The sequence below is a fragment of the Ovis canadensis genome, chromosome 14 (assembly GCF_042477335.2).
Source record: "Ovis canadensis isolate MfBH-ARS-UI-01 breed Bighorn chromosome 14, ARS-UI_OviCan_v2, whole genome shotgun sequence".
Lineage (NCBI taxonomy): Eukaryota > Metazoa > Chordata > Mammalia > Artiodactyla > Bovidae > Ovis > Ovis canadensis.
In genome coordinates this window covers 69168029-69183504 of record NC_091258.1, presented here as the reverse complement: position 1 = coordinate 69183504, position 15476 = coordinate 69168029, and the positions used below count along the sequence as shown (strand labels likewise).

The window sequence follows — 15476 nt, the reverse complement described above, 5'->3', positions numbered from 1 at the left end:
GAGTCTGATCTAAGTAGCCATCCCCACGTCCTGCCACCTGTTTTGCTTTCCTCAGTGTAGCTGTCACTGTCTGAACTCAACTCACTTCTCTGCCTATGCGTTTGCTCTTTGGAGCCCTTCTCAGATGCCAGCTCCCTGAGGGTGGGGACAACTGTTCCCCCAGCTCCCTCCTGCCTCCCAACGCCCAGAACAGAGCCCGGGACTTTGCAGGTACTCAAGAAATAATTGCTCAACACCCTCCTGCTTTAGAAAGATCACAGGCTGATCACTGACCTTCATGCCTTTCCTTTTTCCACAGCCAACTCCTCCTCCTCACCCAGATCTCAACCTAATGCCACTTCCTCTGAGAAGCCCTCCGACCCCCGGCCTAGTTCAGATGCTCCCACTAAATGCCCTTAGGCTCCTGTGCCCCACAGCAGGGTTCTGAGAGGAAGTAATACGTTTCATCCTGCAATTATTCAATCAATGTTTATCTCCCACCTCTGAACCGTGAACACCAGGAGGATGATGAGCGTGTCTGCCTCTGGCCATGGCTACGTGCCCAGCAACGAGCACGGCACCTCACACATAGATGCCCAACAGATGATTGTTGAATGAATGAATCGAAAAGGGGCAAAAGTTCTGGAAGGCTGTCACCGACATACTTTAAAGTCACTGCCTCTTCTTTACCAGATGTTAAAGGTCAATCAGAAATTTTGCAAGTTTTATCACATTCAGCGATAGCCCCTTCATTCCTGTCAGCAAAAAGTCATTTAATTTTGCAAGATGGCTACCCACTCCAGTATCCTTGCTGGAGAATTCCACGGACAGAGGAGCCTGGCGGGCTACAGGCCACAGCGTCGCAAAGAGTCAGACATGACTGAGCAGCTAACACTATCATTATATTTATTTCAAGTGTTTCTCATTACTAGACCTGTGCTTCCTATTATTTTTATAAAAAGGTTATTTCACTCCCTTTGTATTGGTTTATCTTATATCACATGGTAACCAAGGTTGTATGAGAGTCAAAGGAAAATGCCTAAGAAACTCTCCAAGCCTTTCAACTGCTTCTTATTTGGAACAATACATTTTTCTAGTTCTTACCAAGAATAGTAAGTTATTAATAAACAGTAACAAATTTCTACTTTTTTTAACTGTACTTTTGACCTTATTTTTTCTTATGGTACATAAACAGTAATTTATAAATATGAAAAAAACAAAGGTCAGTTAGACAGACACCCCACTGGCTTTCCTTACAAGGCCGAGTTGGACTGGCGAGATGACAGGAGACAGGCATGGGGCTGTCACCAAGCCCAGCACAACCCCCACGTCCCGGCTGGGAGACCTGGGCAGGTGACACAGCCTCTCGGACCCTCAAGCTGGGCTGGGGCTCGTCTAGCCCGCCCCACCAGCGGGGTCCCCAGTGCCTCACCCGGCCACCAAGATGCGAGGGATGTCCGCGGCGAAGGCCTCGCCCATCTCGCGGCTGCCCACGTTGGCGATGCAGTGCAGGGCCAGGCACATGAAGGTGGGGTTGCGGCTGGCCAGGTCGTTCTTGATGGCGTTGTTGATGAGCCGGATCAGCTCGGAGTTGGAGTTCACCAGCACCGAGATGAACAGGTAACCCTGGGCAGCGGGAAGGAGGTGGGAGGCTCGTGGCTAACTGACCCCCAGCCCTGCAGTCTACATTTCTGGCTCCTCCCGACTCAGAGCCAGGGGTCCGGCCCCCAGCCCCTCCTCCCCCAGACCCAGGGGTCCGGCCCCCAGCCCCTCCTCCCCCAGACCCAGGGGTCCGGCCCCCAGCCCCTCCTCCCCCAGACCCAGGGGTCCGGCCCCCAGCCCCTCCTCCTCCAGACCCAGGGGTCCGGCCCCCAGCCCCTCCTCCCCCAGACCCAGGGGTCCCAGTCCCCAGCCCCTCCTCCCCCAGACCCAGGGGTCCAGCCCACAGCCCCTCCTCCCCCAGACCCAGGGGTCCAAGTCCCCAGCCCCTCCCCCCTCAGACCCAGGGGTCCAGACTCCAGCCCCTCCTCCCCCAGACCCAGGGGTCCAGACCCCCAGCCCCTCCTGACTCAGACCCAGAGTTCCAGGCCCCCCGGCCCCTCCCTCAGATCCAGGGGTCCAGCCCCCAGCTCCTCCTCCCCAGACTCACAATCTGCTTCTCCGTGTACTTGTTGGAGCTCAGCAGGTTCACGGCCTCCATGTGCCCAAAGTCGATGTCGTGGCCAAGCAGGAAGATGAAGAGCAGTTTACACACATACTTTTTCTTGCTGTAGCCATCCAAGGCTTTGTCCCCTGGGGTCAGAGGAAGGAGGACGGGGTGGCAAAAGTGAGAAAGGATTATACTTACAAGTCTCGGGTATTCCAGCTCCCAGCCTGCTCCTTCCGCAGACCCAGGAGACAGGCCCCCAGCCTACCCTTGAACTTGGAGCGGATGTTGGCCAGTTCCTTGTTGATTCTCTTAATCTCCGCCTCCTTGCTCTTACCTGGGGAGGAGAAGGCAGGGCAGGTGAGCAGGGTCCCAGAGAGCTGAGCTGTCTGCCCTCACTTTCCAGGGCCAGGACCCTCCCAGGCAGAAGGGCGGATTCTTTCTATGCTGGGGTCCTGGTCTGGGGGCTGAAGTCAGGCCTGGGACTCCATCTCTGTATGGGACCTTCAGGGAGGTAAGAACCTTCGCTCAGGGGTCCCTACCACCCAGAGGAAAAGCCTGGCACACACTCTGAAGCGATCCCTGACCCCCTCCCTTCTTCCTCCTCCTGTTCCCGTCGCATCCATGGCTCTGCACCAGCCCCCAGCTGAAATAAGCCCCTGGCAGAGAATGTGTGATGAATGAATGAGTGAAGAGATCGGCTGCCCTCAAGCCGACCCCTGGGGCCCTCAACCCCACATCCCCACTGACCTCAGCATCTCCTGAAAACCTCCTCTGCCCTCAGCTTCCTAATTTTACTCACTCACCAGGCCTTGTGTCTTGAGCTCCCCGCTGCCCTCCTCTGCCGCCAACTGGTCCCTCCTCCCAATCTGCCAGTTCTCTCCATACCCCGTGCCACCCCCGAAGCCTGGCCCACAGACCCACTTCCTCCTTCCCCACTACACGTCTGTCTGCAACATCCCTACTCTTCTGATGAGACCCACCCAGAGGCAGACTCGAGAGGGCCTCCCTGGGCCACACGAGCCTCTGTGCTCCTTGATGCCCAGGAGACCCCATCAGACCAGGATCCGACTGGACAGTGACCCGGTCTCAGCCGCCTCACCGCCAGCTGTGTCCCTCCTCCAGCCTCCCAGTCCCACTCGAGCCAGACTTCACCATCGCACCCTTGGCAGGCTTCAGCACTCACTCAGCTCCTCCGAGCAGAGAAACCTGGGTGTCCTCACCCCTCACTCAAGTCGTCGCCACGTCCTCTCTGTTCGACCTTCAGAACATGAGCCCAGACAACCTCCACCATGACCATCTTGTCCAGACCCCATGCCCGCCCACCTGGATCACTGCAGCAGCCTCCCAGGGTGGGGACTCCACCCCGGGGCCAGCAAGCCCTCTGGCCCTGCCCTGGTCACCCCTCACATCTCGCTGGGTGTCCAGCCTGGCGGGCCTCCGCCAGTTCCAGGGCCATTCCAACACCCTCCCACCTCCTGGGCCTTTGCACCTGCTATGCCCATCTGTCCAGTTCTCATCTCGTCATTTGGGTCTCAGCTCTTGTCATCTCCTCCACGTGGCCTTTCCTGGCCAGTTCTTTATTTATTTATTTATTTATTTATTTTTTCTGGCCAGTTCTTTAAAGGCAACGCTTTATTCTTCAGTTTCCTCATTTTATAAAATGTCCTCCCTGGCACATGTCACACTGCATAACCTCGGCTCCCTCTTCCTTACAGGCCATCATGAGGGAGTTTCTAGAACAGTGCCCAGCAGATAGCAGGTGCTTAATAGATGTCTGGTCAGGACTTCCCTGGTGGTCTAGTGGCCAAGGCTCCAAGTTCCCAATGCAGGGGGCCTGGGTTTGGTCCCTGGTCAGGGAACTAGATCCCACATGCTGCAACTAAGACCTGGTACAGTCAAATAAATAAAAATAAATATTATAAACAATAAAAATAAACGGCTAGTCATCTGAAGGGTGGAGACTGCTCTGACCCATGGCTTGTGCCAAGGCAACAAGGAGGTTCAAATGAATGAATGAATGGAGCAAGTAAGAGTATGTCCTCTCCTTCTCTTTAGAAATCCTGCCTCACCAACTACTCCCAACTTCCAGGGAAGCTCCCATAAGCCCCACTTCAGCTATCAACTCCTTCAGGAAGCCCCCTTTGATTAGCACCTCCTGATCAGTTCCAAGCAGATGCTACAGCTGCCTTGTGCAATATGGCAGCTGTCAGCCAGGCAGCTCTCGAGCACCTGAAAGGTGGCTGTTCTCAACTGAAATGAGTGGCAAAGACACATTTAGAAGATACAGTGTCAGGGAAGAAAAGGAATGTAAACTACCTTATCACAAAGTTTAAAATATTAATTAGTTGTTGCTGTTCAGTTGTAAAGTTGTATCCGACTCTTTACAACCCCATGGACTGCGGCACATCAGGCTTCCCTGTCCTTCAACTATCTCGGGGAATTTGCTCACACTCATGTCCATTGAGTCAGTGATGCCATCCAACCATCTCATCCTCTATCACCTCCTTCTTCTGCCCTCAATCTTTCCCAACATCAGCGTCTTTTCTAATGAGTTGGCTCTTCGCATCAGGTGGCAAAACTTTCCTTTAGGATTGACTGGTTTGATCTCCTTGCAGTCCAAGGGACTCTTCTCAAGAGTCTTCTCCAAAACCACAGTTCGAAATCATCAATTCTTCAGAGCTCAACCTTCTTTATGGTCCAACTCTCACATCCATACATGACTACTGGAAAAAACCACAGCTTCGACTAGACCAGCTTTTGTCAGCTATGTGATGTCTCTGCTTTTTAATACAGATATTTAGTTTTGCCATAGCTTTTCTTTCAAGGAGCAAGTGTCTTAATTTCATGGCTATGGTCACTGTCTGCAGTGATTCTGGAGCCCAAGAAAAAATCTGCCACTGTTTCCATTTCTTCCCCATCTATTTGCCATGAAGTAATGTGACCGTATGCCATGATCTTAGTTTTTTGGATATTTACTTTTAAGCCAGCTTTTTCACTCTCCTCTTTCACCTTCATTAAGAGGGTCTTTAGTTCCGCTTCACTTTCTTCCATTAGGGTGGTTTTAAATGAAAAAATATATATATATAAATACTGATAACATGTTGAACTGATGCTTTCAAATTGTGGTGCTGGAGAAGACTCTTGAGAGTCCTGTGGGCAGCAAGGAGATCAAACCAGTCAATCCTAAAGGAAATCAATCCTGAATATTCACTGGAGGGACTGATGCTGAAACTGAAGTTCCAATACTCTGGGCACTTGATGTGACGAGCTGACTCACTGGAAAAGACTCTGTTGCTGGGAAAGACTGAGGGCAGGAGGATAAGGGGGTGACAGAGGATGAGATGGTTGGATGGCATCACAGACTCGACATGAATTTCAGCAAATTCCAGGAGACGGTGGAGGACAAAGAAGCCTAGCATGCTGCAGCCCATGAGGTTGCAAAGAGTCGGACACGACTGAGTGACTGAACAAGAGTGTATCAAGTTACATAAATACATTAAAATTAATTTGGTCCATTCCTTTCTGCTTTTTAACAAAAATGTGGCTCCCAAGGAAGTTAAAAACCACAAATGCGGCTCACACTCTGGGTAGGACTGCTCTCAGGCTTTCCCAGGGCTCCCCGCACTGCCCAGGTCAGCGCTGCTGTGGTGTCTGGGTCTGCCCCGTCCCCAGACCACACTGGGAACCACCTGAGGGCTGGGCCACTTTTCTACTAATGACTCCATGTTTCACAGGCTTACTGAGTGGCTGCACTCAGGAAAGACAAGATGTGAAAAAATTCCACATGCCTGAAGAGGTACAGTGACCCGCTCCCAGTCCTCAGGGAGGGAGGAGGGTCTCCGGGACCTAAGTGAAGGGCTGTGATGAGGCTGAACTGCCCTGTGTGGCCCCAGAGCCCATCTGATGCTTCATTTATTAATTACACGGTTCCTGAGCCCTGCGGGGCAGGCTGAGGAGGGCCACGCCAGGCACCCAGGACTACAGAGATCCGGCACTTCTCAGCCTCCCCCAGGGCCTCCAGGCCCGGTGGGGCACAAGCTGCATACCCCCTGCCCACACCTGAGCAAGCTATGCGTGGATGGAGGTTACGGGGGTACCCGTGGGGCCTTGCTGGTGGCTGCTGAGAGGAGGGGACATTTGAGGAGGGCTGTGAAAGATGAGGTGAGTTCAGGCGCAGTTCACCAGGGAGAACTAAGCCACGCTGCTGAGTGCCCAGGGGAGGGTGGCCAGGGCGTCAGGACAGCGCCTCCTGATGTGGCAGGGGCGGGGACCTGCACCCACGCACGTGGTGCGCATGCTCCATTCATTCTCCCAGGCTGTGCAACACTCACTCTAGTAAGTTGCCTTAAAGCTATTCTGTAGGTACCAGAAAAGAAAAAAAAAAATTTTTTATAAATGGACCACATACCACACAGTGGCTGCCTAACTTTTACCACAGGTAGATGGAAACCTGAATGGTAATTACATTTCCAACACTAGAGCCCTCTCCGGCCTTTGCTTACACCTCTATTAAAAGCTCCAAGAAGCAGACAGAACTAACCGAGAGTGTTGGATGACTGAGCAGTGAGCAGGAGGTGCTGGGGAGCTGGGGATGTTTGTTCCCGCATCTGGGGGCCAGTTATGCAGCTGTGTTCGGCTGGGGAAAATTCATCAGATTTTGATGATGGCTTCATCAAAATTCATCACTTATGATCCGTGAGCTTTTTTATAGATACACTATATATATGTATGTATGTATATCTACAAGTGAATATATATTTGTATAGGAATATATATTAACATGTTTTTATAGTTAAGTATATCAATGACATAGAAGAGAATGTCAAACAGACACGGAAAATTTAAAGAATATTCAGGAATTCCTTGGGACTTCCCTGGTAGTCCAGTGGGCTTAGACTCCACGCTCCCAACACAGAGTGACCAGGTATCTAACTGGGAACTAGATCCTGCTGGCCGCAACTAAAGATCCCATGAGCTGCAAGTAAGATGTAACACAGCCAAATAAATAAACAAACATTAAGGGACTTACCCATGGTCCAGTGGTTAAGAATCCACCTTCCAATGCTGAGGCCATGGGTTCAATCCCTGGTTGGGGAACTAAGAGGCGACATGCGGCAGAGCAACTAAGCCCACCCCAAAGCCTGCACGCCACAACTAAGACCCAACACGGCCAAATAAATACATAAAATTTAAAAAAAAAGAATTTATGATAGTCAGCTGAGTGAATTATTCATTTATTATGCTATAGTTGGACATTTCACTCCTTTAATAAAAAATATTAGTGGCTGCCATGTGTAAAAATTAAAAATAAGCTTTTAAAAATCTTTAAATTGTCCACATCTATTTGATATTATCTTCTGGATCACCAATATACTTCCCTATAAAAAAAGAATTCACAGAAAGAACAAAGCATCAGGTCTCCAAAAGAGAATGCTCTGTGGCCCTGAGGAAGGGCATTCTGGCAGAGCACATAACCTCTGCAAATATCTAGTGCCCAGGTGCCCAGAGACAGCACCTGGGTGCTGCTGAGGGTAGCGCATGGGAGAAAGGGGCCATAGGCAGCTGTGACAAAACTGGGCTGCCGGAAGAAATTTTTCATCACTCAGGGCCAGCCTGCGACAGGAGGTGAGCTCCCTGTCACAGGAGGCATGTAAGCATTTCAGGGTGTTTTTTAAAGAGATTTCTTTATCTTCAAACATTCCCTGGGTCAGGCTCAGACCCTGCTCTTCCCTGAGGATGCTCCCTGATTGGAGGGGAGGCTGATAGAGATAACGTGGAAAACTTTGACAGAGGCAAACACGGTGAGGGCTGGGAGGCTAGAATCAGATGGGAGGAAGAAAGCTTCCTGGTACCCAGCTCCTGGGATTTGAGGCTTCAAGGACAAGGCTGAAATGCACAAAGCAGCAATAAGGGGAGGTGTGCTTGGGGTACAAAGGTCAGCTTGTGTGAAAGCCCGGGGGCTAGCATAGCAGGTGGGGGTAGCCTGCAGGGTTCCCTGCGGGTGCTGACCTCTTCTGCCTGCAGCGGTTGCTGTGAGGGCCCTGCAGGAGGGAACGAGGCCACTGTCTGGCTACAGGCCAGGGCAGGGGACTGCTGGACGCTCCAGATATACCAGAGGACTCCTGGCTGGGGGAGCTGCAGCTTCCCTGAACATGTAACCTGGGGCATCGGGGTGCAGCTGCCGCTGCCATCAAAGGGATCCTCACCAACCCTGACTGCCATGAGGGGACTGTCACGCTTTTACAGCAGTCAGGTAACCCAGGCACTATCCGGTGCCTCACTGCCAGGCCCTTCGGTGCTTTCCAGACAATTGCTGTTTACAGTACAAAGGAGCAAATGTTTCTCTCTACTAGGATGTGCCCTACTGTCTCCCACTCAAATCCTGACAGCCTGGAGTCCTCAGAGAGGCTTCTGGGAGATGAGACTGTTGACTCTGGATCCCTGCGAAGTTCACAGCATGCTGTCCCCGCTCCGCCCACTAGGGGAGCCACTGGCCACACGCGGCCACTAGGCACTCCAAATATGGCTGGTGCCTCTGAGGGACTGGATTCCTAGTTTACTTGTAATAAGTTAAAAATTAAAAAATGATCCTCCACTCAGTTACCGGGAAAGTATGTTTGGAACGACTTGGACCCTTTTGTGAAGCTTCTTTTTAACCACAAGTTTTATAAACTATTCAGACAGAGCAAGTTATTTCCAATGAAAATGGAGCTTCCGAGTGGAGAAAGGAACATAAACTGTCTCATTAATCATTGAAAAAATATCGATTACACATGCAGATAATATTTGGGCCATCCCGGGGTAAAGGAAATAAAACATGTTCAAGTTAATTTCCCCAGTTTTACTTTTGTAATGTGACTCCTGGAAAATTAAAATGTCTATATGTGGAGGGACCTCGAGATTGTCATACTAAGTGAAGTAACAAATATATTAGAGAGACAAGTATCTATGATATTACTTATCTGTGGAATCTAAAAAAATGATACAAATGAACTTCTTTATGGAACAGAAACAGACTCACAGACATAAAAAACAAATTTAAGGTTACCAAAGGGGATAGCTGGGAAATTGGGAGGGATAAATTAGGAGGTTGGGATTAACATATACACACTACTATACATAGAAAAGGTAAATAAGAACCTACTGTATACCACAAGAACTACACTCAATATCTTACAATATCCTAAAATGGAAAAGAACCTGAAAAAGGATATGTGTGTGTGTGTGTGTGTGTGTGTGTACAAAAACTCAATTAAAAAACTGAGGTATAGCTAATTTCCAACTCATTGGAAAAGACTGATGCTAGGAAAGATTGATGGCAAAAGAAGGAAGGGGCAGAGGATGAGATGGTTAGATAGCATCACTGACTCAGTTCAGTCAGTCAGTTCAGTCGCTCAGTTGTGTCCGACTCTTTGCGACCCCATGGACTGAATAACAACAACTTTAAAAAACTGTACCTATGTGGATGGCCACATGAAAGCCCCGGGTTGGATGTTATCAAAGTCCTCAACGTCCCCAAGAGAGTTTTCTCCTTGAGCAACCAAGTCACACCCCATCATTCCCTGGCTTGAACTCAGCTGTAAAGACCTCCTGAACTGCTTCCCAATATATGAAGGGGGCATGTGCTGCTCTGTAAACCCTGGGCCTCTGCCTGGGAACACTGGTTCCCCAAGGGCAGGGGTGGGGGCCCAAGATCAGGGCCAGGGCCCAGGGCAGTCCTGACACAGAGCTCAGTTGCTTCAGTCATGTCTGACTCTTTGCAACTCCATGGACTGTAGCCCGCCAGGCTCCCCTATCCATGGGATTCTCCAGGCAAGAATACTGGAGTGGGTTCCCATGCTCTCCTCCAGGGGATCTTCCTGACTCAGGGATCAAACCCGCGTCTCTTGCATCTCTTGCATTGGCAGGCAGGTTCTTTACCGCTAGCACCACCTGGGAAGCCCCTTGTCCTGACGAAGGTGAGGTGCTCAATGTGATTGCGGACCGAGGTCACAAGAAACACAGCGAGAGGGAGAAAGGGGGCTCAGGCCTGGATCTGTCTGTTGCCGGCATCAAGCCAGTTCCTTTAACACACTGATGCTGGAGCACCACCAAAGTGGGACTCATTCCTTCTGCTGAGTCAAATCCTATTCCTTCACCGCTCTGAATCTCTCCCTGGCTCCCATCTGGCCCAGTGTAAAAGCAAAGTCCTTACTGGATCCACTAGCTCCCTCTCTGACCACAGCTCCCACCCTCTCCCCACATTCCTATTCCTCAAGCACAGTCCTGCCTCAGGGCCTTTGCACAGGCTGTCTGTGCACCCAAGAATGTCTTTTCCAGATTTCTATGGGCCAATTCACCCACCAAATTCTGCTCCAATGTCACCTTGTCAGAGAGAGAGATTCTGACCAGCCAATACCAGAGCGCCATCCCTGACCTTGTCCCTACACCCCTTCCTTGCTTTATTTTTTTCCCAGCACTCTGAACAGCTGAACACTGTATATTTACTTGTGTGTTGGTCCAGCTCCCCGCTAGAATGGGAGCACCACAGGGAAGGGGCTTTTGCTCACCATTGTGGTCTCATCACTTAGAAGAGTGTCTGGCACTCAGTCAGTGCTCACAAAGATAGATTCGTTCATTCATTCATTCAATCAGCAAATACCTCAAAAGGGCTCCCATGGGCCCGGCCCTGAAGAAGGTGGAACTGGGGGCCCAGGGAGAAATCAGACCGGGGCCTGTGTTCCAGGGTTTAGGGAAGACTGCCACAAACAGGATGGGTCACAGTTTGTTGTGAAATGTGCCCCCTGGAGAGCTTGGGGCACTGCGACAGCCCAGCACCCACTTCCTAGCACCCACTTCCCATCCATCACCTGCACTCTCCTCAGGCTTGGGGAGGGCTGGGGCCCTAGAGAGGAGGGAGCCCCGCCCCTGCCTTAGGGAGCTCCTGGCAGATAAGTGTCTAGAGGCCAGACTCCCCCTCCAGACAAGACAGGACCACGCCTTCAGGCCGGGCCAGGCCTCACCCCTCCCTTCCTTATCTGCAGAATTTGCCCTTCCTGGCTCTTCTCCTCAAAGCCTGCCTTCATCCCCTTCTAGATCCTCCCCCCAGCTCCACTGTGCCAATCCTCCAGTAGGCCTCCACTCTCCTCCTGTCCTCCACCTGCCCCCGAACCCTCCTCTTCCCCTCACTCAGGTTTAAAACCCTCTCTAGGGCTCTCAGGACAAACACCATCCTGGCCTCTGCCCACCTCCCCGAGGTCAGATCGCATCCCTCTCTGCACCAGCTGTAACACAGACCTCAGAGAGTCTCGACGGGGCCTCAGGACCTTTACACGTGCTGTCCCTCTGCCTTTAGAGCTTGCCTCCCCTTCCTCTGGCCTGGCTAACTCCTCCACATTGTCTGGGGAATGCAGTAAGACAGCTCCTGTTCTCCCAACACCGTGGCCCTCTCCCTCACTGGACTTAGGACAGCTACAATCTTTTTTTTTCCCCACTTAAAAAAAAAAGTGGGGGACTTCCGTGGTGGTCTAGTGGCTAAAACTCCCAGCTCCCAACGCAAAGGGCCTGGGTTCAATCCCTGTTTGGGGAACTAGATTCCCCATGCTGCAACCAAGACCCAGTGCAGCCAAACAAATAATAAATACAAAATTTTTGATGAGAATAGGAAAGGAGCCAAGATAGGGCTTTTAAACAAGTCGACATCAATTCTGAAAGTAAATTTCACATGACTTTCTGAGGGGGCAACAAGATATACCTCCCTGAATGCTCTGTAATATATTTAGATCTGACTTTATGCTACATAAAGAAAATAAATTTAATGTATCATCAAACAGTGGCATACGTGAAATAAGAGGATTTGCTGTATAGCACAGGGAACTATATTCAACCACAGTGGAAGAGACTATGTGAACAAAATACATATATGTATAACCGAATCACTTTGCTGTACCCCTGAAACTAACACAATATTATATATCAACTGTACTTCAGTTAAAGAAAAATGGAGCTACGATTCACACAGCACACAGCTCACCACTCGGCAGTGCCAATCAGGGTTTCTTTAGTAGATCCAAAGCGCTGTCCATCTACCACCACCATCTAACTCCAGAACATTCTCATTACCCCCTAAAGAAACCCTGTTCTCATTAGAAGTCACTCCACATTCCACCACCCCTCGCCCTAGGCAGTCACTCAACCACTTTCTGATTCTCTGGATTTGCTGCTTCTGCACGTTTCGTATCATGGAATCCTACAATATGTAGCCTCTTATGTCTGGCTTCTTTCCCTCAAAATGACGTTTTCGAGGTTCACTCATGCTGTGACCTCCACAGTCTTTCATTCTTTTTGATGGCTGAATAACATTCCATCGTGTGGGCGTCCACACTGTGTTTTTCCATCCATCTGCTGGTGGGCATCTGGGTTTGTTTGTGCTCTCTGGCTATGGATCATCAACGATGCTGTACGAACATCCATATACAAGTGTTTGGGAGATGGACAGCTGCAATTTTTATGCAGTTCCTGTCTCCCTCTGGGGCCGGGAGGTTCATGGGGGAACAGACAAGTCTGTCCTATCTACCACTGTGTTCCCAGCACCCACGATAAGGTTTTAAACATACCAGCCATGAAACATACACTCGATGAGAAAACCAAGGACAAGCGGCACCCTGATCCTCCAGTCCTGATTCTTTCAGCTAAACGACCTCCACTGCCCCCAAGTCAGAGTATCTCCTCCATCCTCTGGCTTCCCTCTGGGGTCCAGCGGTGACACCCACTTGTTTTCTCTTTCCTTCCCCACCCCCACCATCCAATCCCTTTGGAGATCCTCCAAGATCTATCTCTAACCCAAACACTTCTCAGGGATTCCTTCCCACCCCAGCCGAGTAAATCACCATCTCGCACGGGGATGCCTGCAACAGCCCCCTAATTCTTTCCCTGCTTCCATTCCTACCTCCTTGGGTCTACTCTCTATCCAGCAGCCAGAGGAACTATTTTAAAACATCAATTAGGTCCCGTCCCTCCCATGCTCAAAACCTTCCTGCCACTCTCGCTTCAGAGAAAGGCCAAGGTGCTCCCCATGGCCCACAAAGCCCTACCTGCTCCGTCTCTTCTCTGCCCAAATCTCCCACCTCTCCCACCCTCTCTTGCTTGGCTCCAACCACACAAGCCCACAAGCCCCCTCGCTCTTATCTGAATCCTCACCAAGTGTGCTACAACCTCAGGACCTTTGAACACACCATTCCGCTGCCTGGACCCCTCTTGCCTCCAAAATCTGTACCACTTGCCCCTTCTCAATCCTGTTCCCTTCCCCCTCTTCCTGTCCTTATTTTTCTTCACAGCACTAGTCATCATCTGTAGTTCTCTGTGTTTATAATTTAATCTCCCTCCTGGCACGAGTGCTCCAAGGGGCAGGGATTTCTGTTCACTGTGGTAGCCCTCGTCCCTAGAAGTGTCTGGCACACTGGATTGATCAAAACGCATTTGTCAAGTGAGAACGAATGAATGAACCTTCAGAGGCAAGATGTTCTGGTCAATGGAGTCAGCTGACAAGAAAATGGAGCCTTCAAGAGGTTGAATGACTTGCCAAGGGTCACAAGGTAGGTGTCAGAGGCAGTGCACACCTTCTTCTAACACCTGCCCTCCGCCACAACCCACAACCCCTCAATGCTCCACCCCTTTCCTAACAAACATAACCTCCCTCTGCCACTTGGTACCCAAGTTTCCACCCTTCTTGCTCACTGAGCACCTACTATGTGCCAGATCATCCCATACCTGCTAAATTCTAAAATCATCACTGGGCACGTGCAGAGGCCGCTCCTCAGATTCGGCCAAGTAACAAAAACAGGAGCCAAGACACCTTGTGCCTGGAATGTGTGAAACGCCTCACTCACATTCGGTTATCATCACAACCCCATCAGGAAGATGCCATCAGCAGTCCCTCCTGACAGATGAGGAAACCGAGAGGTGAAGTCCCTCATTCAAGGTCACAAGGCAAGGGGATGGGAGCAGTCAAACTCAAACCGAAGCCTGGCTGACCCCGGAGCCTGTGCGGATACAGCTTCTGAAGCTCTTGGCAGCTCCAAACACCAACACCCGCTCCCAAGAGCTGGGAGCTGACTTGGCGCCAGGCCTCCCATAGTCACGACCATTCTTCCTGCTGGTGAGGGCTGTCCCCATGTTGATGTGGTCAGAGGGGAGAGGGCTCCAGATTCAGGGCTGTCCTGCTCCCCGACCCATGACCCCTCTGGAACCAGGCTTCCCCCCATGCCCACCAGCTTTCCAGATCTCTTCCCCATGGATGTCTAAGGCCCCCCAGGCTCCTTCTTTGAGATCTGAGCTCTCTCCCTTCTGGCACTTCCCCCAAGTCCCCACATGATAATGACCTCTCCTTTCCAGGCCCCCCAGCTCCCTGTTTCAGGTTCTCCCAAGACTCTCCATCTGCAGCGCTTCTCCGTGCTCCCCTCAGTAACCCCTCTAGCCCCTTCTTCACTGCCCGCCACATCTCCTAAGCAATCCTCCATCCAGGAGCCCCTCTGTGCCTCACCAAGGTCCCAGAGAGTCTCCCTTGTTCCCATCTCTCCTCCCCAAATCCCTGGGACTTTCTATCATTCTCAAGTCCTCTCTATGAACCAGCTGAGCGCCTCCATGACCTGTCTAGCCCCTTGGCCTCTATGACACCCCCTCGCCCAGGCCCTCAAGCCCGATTCCTTTTAGGTTTCCTGTGTTTCGCGTCCTCCCAGTTCTCTCTGGCCTCCTCCTATTCTACCTCTCCACAGGGTACCCCCACCCACCCTCCTACCCATGCACCTTCTTCCTTTTTCATCTACAACAGGGATCTCTCTAACCCTACCGCTAATATGATCCCCCAGCCTTCCTTCCACTCCCAGGGGACACCTCTATGCCCTGTTCCCGGGACTTTACTAGTCTCCTCTATTAAGACCCTCCGCGATGCCTCTAACCACTCCGCGTTGTCACCTCGAGAAGCACACTATGACACCCTAACACCCTCCATTCCCCCGAACCCACCCTTAAGTTCCCCCCTCCGGTGGCCTCTCTCGCCTCTCACTCTAGGGCCGCAATGGATTTCTAATCCTTGGGCCCCTCTGTAACGCCCCCCCGAACCCTTCAATTTCACGCTCTCCCCTTTGCCCGATCTCCCCCGACCGCGCTCTCACAGTTCCGGATGTCGGAGATGAACACGGCGAGCCCCCGCATCCCATCGCCCTTGGACACGGCCGGCATGATGGCGGTGGCGTCGGCTCCAGGCCTGGCCGGGCAGGGCACGGCACGGCGGGGGCTGGCAGGCGGGGGGGAACCGGGAGGAAAGGACCCCAGGCAGCGCTGAGAAGCCGAGCCGGCCGGGGCGGGGGGC

The 15476-nt window shown here is 51.5% G+C and overlaps 1 protein-coding gene across 1 annotated transcript in view; it reads right to left on the bottom strand.

The window, feature by feature from the left end:
- AP2A1 (adaptor related protein complex 2 subunit alpha 1) overlaps positions 1-15476 on the bottom strand; it is a 27621-nt gene extending 12145 nt beyond the window's left edge. The window contains exons 1-4 of the mRNA XM_069551266.1: positions 15280-15476; positions 2394-2462; positions 2129-2271; positions 1412-1605 (exon numbers count right to left, since the gene is read on the bottom strand). Coding sequence (XP_069407367.1) covers positions 1412-1605; positions 2129-2271; positions 2394-2462; positions 15280-15346 — 473 coding nt within the window. The 5' untranslated portion in view covers positions 15347-15476. The remainder of the gene's footprint in view (positions 1-1411; positions 1606-2128; positions 2272-2393; positions 2463-15279) is intronic.